We start from the raw sequence: 4,630 nt of genomic DNA on the forward strand, positions 1-4,630 counted from the left end.
GGAAGATTGTATTTATTCCCCTCCCCCACCCCCCCAGTACTCCCGGTTTGGGGTGGGAGGGGGGTGGAGGGGGGTTTGGAAGTGGGGCTGGAAATGGGGGAGGGGAGGGTCCCTCTGCTGGCACTGCCCCTCCCCCCTGCCCTCCCCCCAAAAAACGAGCAATAGGTGCAAGAATGGGGGGAGGAGGGGGGAGGGGCAGCACGGGACCCCTCCCCTCCCCCCTCCGCCCCTCGTGCGGTTTTACCATCTCTATAATGAATTAATCACGTTCAATAAAGTTAATTGAAAGTCATGAGGAATTAGTTTGGGAAATCACTCCTGACCGCTGGGGGGGGCCATTGCCGTTGCCGTGGAGATGCGAACGCTAGGGGGTGCTGTCGCCATAGTGACGGTTGCCTTGGAGATCACCCCCCCCCCCGGGCTGTTGCCATGGCTAAGGGGGTGGAGGGTGGGGACCCGTCCTTGAGCCCGCAAACTCAACCCGGAGACACCCAAATCCTCACCTGGGATTTATGGGGGAGTCCTGAGGGGGCTGGGGGAGGTTTTGGGGTCGCCTGGGATATGGGGAGGTTCTAGGGGGGCCCAGGGGTAACCTGGGGGGTCCCACCCTCTTGGGAACCACCACGGGATGCGCCTTGTATGCAAATGAACCCGCGCTATACGCAAATAAGCCCGACCTCCATGCAAATTAACTCCCTCCACACAAACTAACTCGGCCCCGCCCCTCTGCCGCGTATGCAAATGAACCTGCCCGCTTTCCTCTCTTATTGGCCGCGCTGCCAGGTGGGCGGGACTTGTGGGGTGGGCACGACGTCACTTCTGATTAAATGCGCGAAACATTGAGGTGGTCGCTGATTGGTTCAGCCGGAGCCGTATGCAGATGAGGGGAGATACCTAGTTTTGCGGATCCCAGTTGAGGGGGGCGCCTCTTTGGATGAGGTCCCAGTTTATGGAGCCTTCTGCAGTTTGTAGAGGCGCCCCAGATCGGGGGAGATCACCAGTGTGGGGTCTCCCCAGTATACGAGGGGTCCCCAATTTCTCCCTCAAAATCGCTGCGCCTTTAAGACGCTCCCTCTCATGAAGCCACAGCGCCCCCTGGCCGTCCGGCGGTCTTCCCGCCTCTCCCAGGCCCCGCCCCTCCACTTCGGCCGCGCTCCGGGCCTCGCTCGGGCCTTTCCGCCGCACCGGGAACCGAACCCCCGGCCCCCCCCGTCATTGGCCGGAGCGCTCGCGCCGCCCCCCCGCCATTGGCCCGAGCGCTCGCGCCGCTTCCGCCGCGCCCCCCCCCATTGGCCGCAGCGCTCGCGCCGCCGGTGAGTGACAACCCCACCCCCACCCCCTCCACCTCAGCCCTCAGACCCCCGCCGGGCGCGGGGGCGGTCGGTGGGGGGGACCCTCCGCGCTGCCGCTTCCGCCACAGTCGGGTAAAGCTCGGTTTTAAGGCCTGAAAAAGGGTTTAGGCCTTGAAAAGAGGCGGTGGGAGAGGGTCCGGAACCCTCGGGGATCTCCCCCGGGGCTTTTTTTCCCGGTGCCCGGCGGGCGCTGCCGGGAGTTGTAGTTCCGGGGGGAGAGTCCCTGAGGGAGGGGAGGGGCTCGCAAAATGTATTTTGAGGAGGAAATTATGATTTAAGGAGGATTTGTGGGCCCTCCGGTGCTCTGGGGTTGTATTTTAAGGAGAAACTGTGATTTATGGGGTTTTGGGGGGCTCAGGGGTTTTGTTTTGAGGGGGAAAATTGTGTTTTTCGGGAAGTGCTTGGGGTCTCTGAGGGCTCTGCTGTTGGTTCTGATGAATTTGGGGGGGTCCTGGATTTTGGAGAAAGCTTTTTTTGCCCCCTCCTCAATTCCATCTTGGGGAGAGTCCCTTAATCCCTCACCCCTGGGAAAGTGGGGAATATTTTGATTTTTTCCCCCTGTTTTTTTTTGACATTTTTCAGTAAAAATCCCTAAAATGCCATGCGAAGGCTTTAATGACCGCCCCAAATTAATAATTCTTGTTAAATGATGAGACTTTTAATTAATATTTATTTATTCTTTCACCGGAGATTTGACACCCTCAGGCTCAGGTGGGGTTGAAACCCCACCTAAAATCACCCAAACATCTCCCAAAAATCACCCAAAACCCCTGAAATCCTTGAAACCCCTAAATAAATTCAGACTCTTCCCAAAAATCTCAAAATTGCCCTAAACCACCTGGAAAACTCCCAAGTAAACATAGAAACGCATTTAAAATTAATTTACACATGAGAAAACCCCCAAATCTGCAGCCTCCCCCTCAAAAAAATCCCAAAAATGACCCCAAGACCCCCCAAACCTGACCCACCCCCCCTCTTAATGAACCCACCCCTAATTAACAAGGGGATATTTATGCAAATGAGCCTGAGGTGGTTTTTTTGGGGAGTCCCTTTTCCCTTTTTTTCCTTTTTTTCCATTTTTTTTCTGCTTTTTCTCACATTCCCATCCCCTTTTCCCGCTTTTCCCCCCCCCAAAATCCGGAGCGGATTCTGTCCCTTGGACCCGTCACCATCCCCTCTTTAATTAATCCCTCGTTAACGAACTCTTGGCCTGACCTAATTACGGGAGGAGGCTCCCAAGGGGCCCCCAGAGCCCCCTGACCCCATTTGGGGGGGCTGGGTTGGGATTTTTTGGGAATTATTTTATATTTTTTGGTTTTACTTTTGGGAATTGTGAAGATTTTTGGGGGGATTTATTTGTTAATTTAGGGGTTGATTTGTTTTTTTTTTGGCAGGGTTATTTGGGTTTTTTTGGAGTTATTTGTTGTTTTGGGGGTCAGTTTATTTTTAGGGCTTTTTTTTTGGCAGGTTATTTATTATTTTAGGGAGCTTAATTTTAATTTTGGGGAGTTCATTTCTTATTTTTGAAAGTTAAATTCATTTGACAGGATTTATTTTGTATTTTTGGGGATTTTTTTTTTATTTTCTGGGTTTATTTCTTAATTTTAGAAATTTTTTTCCTTTTAGGGATTTATTTTTAGCTTTTGGGAGTTACTTCTTGTTTTTAGGGATTATTTCATGGGTTTTGGGGGTTATTTCTTGTTTTTTGGGACTTGTTTCTCATTTTTAGGAGCACTTCTTATATTTGTGGCAACTTAGTTCTTATTTTTAGAGTTTTAATCTTTAATTTCGATAATTTATTTCTTAATTATGGGAATTATTTCTAAAATTTTAGAGATTTATTCTTTATTTTGCGAATCATTCCTTATTTCCAATTTTGGGGGGATTTTAGGGACTCATCCCTCATTCCCACCCCCCCATTCCCAAATTTTTTCAGGACAAAACACCAAAACCCCTCCCACTCCCCTCGATTTTTTTGGAGAATCCTGGAAAAAACTCACGGAAGAAAAAAAACTTCAAATTTTAATTTTCTCCTTCATTTTTCCCCCCTTTAAACCCAGAATTTTGCCGGAATTTTGGGAGTTCCTGCTCAGAACCCTCCTCTTCCTCCTCCGGAGCTGGGAATTCTTTGGGAATTCTCTGGGAATCCCTAACGAAGGAGCCAAATTAATAAGGAGGGGGCGGAGCCTTCGCTAATGAGCGCCAGTTAACGAGCTCCGGCCTCTCCTTTGGGGAAAAATCCCGGGATTTTGGGGCTTTTTTCCCCCTCTGGAGCGTTCTCCCGGCGGCCTCGGCATCCCTGGAGTTCAGGCAAGTGGGAATTTGCTTGGATTTGGGAATGTTGACAAGAGCTTTTGTTTAATTAGCGTTAATTAAGCCGGCGCCATCAGATAAAAGTCGCAGCAGGGCCCGGCTTTATCCCTGTTTTTCCACCTTTTTTTTTTTTCCCCTTTTTTCCCTCTTTTCTCACAACATTCCCGTTCCTCGTCAATTAGGATTATCCTTTTTTAATCGCTCATTAATTAATTCCGAAGTCCTCAACTCTTTAATTAATTAATTCCTTCATTTCGTCCCCTTTTTGCCGCTTTTGGGGTTGTTTTCCCTCTTTCCCACAGCTCCATTCCCATTTTTTGGGGGGCTTTCCCCCCCCAAAAAAAATCCTGAAATGATTTTTTTAACATGGGAAAATGGGAAAACAATCCAGCAGGGATTTGTGAATAATTAAACCTCATTTAGAGCTCGTTAAGTTTTAATTACGATGAGGTGGGGCCGCGCTTTCTCCTCCTCAGGGCTCTGCGGGGCGTGGAAAGAGTTAAAAATTCCTTGGATTTATCAAAAAACTTGGAGTTAATTATTAAAATCATCCCTCCCTTCCGGAGTGGGAAGGGCTGGATTCAGCTTCTGTAAATTCCCGCTTCGGGAAAATCGGGATTGGCCTTCAAAATCCCAATTTTGGGGCTGAAAAATCCCAATTTTGGGGTTTTTAAAGGAGCAGAATCGATCCCTTGGGAGTTGTTTTAACCTTTTCCCGCTTTCTTCATCCCGAATTTTGCCTCTGGAGCTCCTGGATTTTGTTTATCCTGGGAATGTGGAGGGATTCAGGGATCTGGGTATTCCAAAAAGTGAGGATTTGCTTGGGATGCCTCCAAAACCCCCAAAAATTCAGCTGTGTTTCGATGGAAAAATCCCAGAATTTGGTGATTTTTCCCATTTTCCACTGGATTTTCCTCCAAATTGGGCTCATCCAGAGGGAAGGAATTGTTTTGCTCCCATTCCAC

General features: G+C 49.2%; 2 protein-coding genes across 2 annotated transcripts in view; both read left to right on the forward strand.

The window, feature by feature from the left end:
* PPP5C (protein phosphatase 5 catalytic subunit) overlaps positions 1–4,630 on the forward strand; it is a 15,420-nt gene that overhangs the window by 5,319 nt on the left and 5,471 nt on the right. The window contains 1 exon segment of the mRNA XM_057387599.1: positions 1,066–1,313. Within this exon segment, the coding sequence (XP_057243582.1) occupies positions 1,066–1,313 (248 nt within the window).
* The window catches only part of SIPA1L3 (signal induced proliferation associated 1 like 3), a gene marked incomplete at its 3' end in the record, with an annotated part of 19,045 nt that continues 15,383 nt past the window's right edge, over positions 969–4,630 (forward strand). Inside the window, exon 1 of the mRNA XM_057387605.1 lies at positions 969–1,313. The remainder of the gene's footprint in view (positions 1,314–4,630) is intronic.

The sequence above is a fragment of the Malurus melanocephalus genome, unplaced genomic scaffold (assembly GCF_030028575.1).
Source record: "Malurus melanocephalus ecotype Western Australia unplaced genomic scaffold, MMel_1.1 scaffold_1270, whole genome shotgun sequence".
NCBI classification, from domain to species: domain Eukaryota; kingdom Metazoa; phylum Chordata; class Aves; order Passeriformes; family Maluridae; genus Malurus; species Malurus melanocephalus.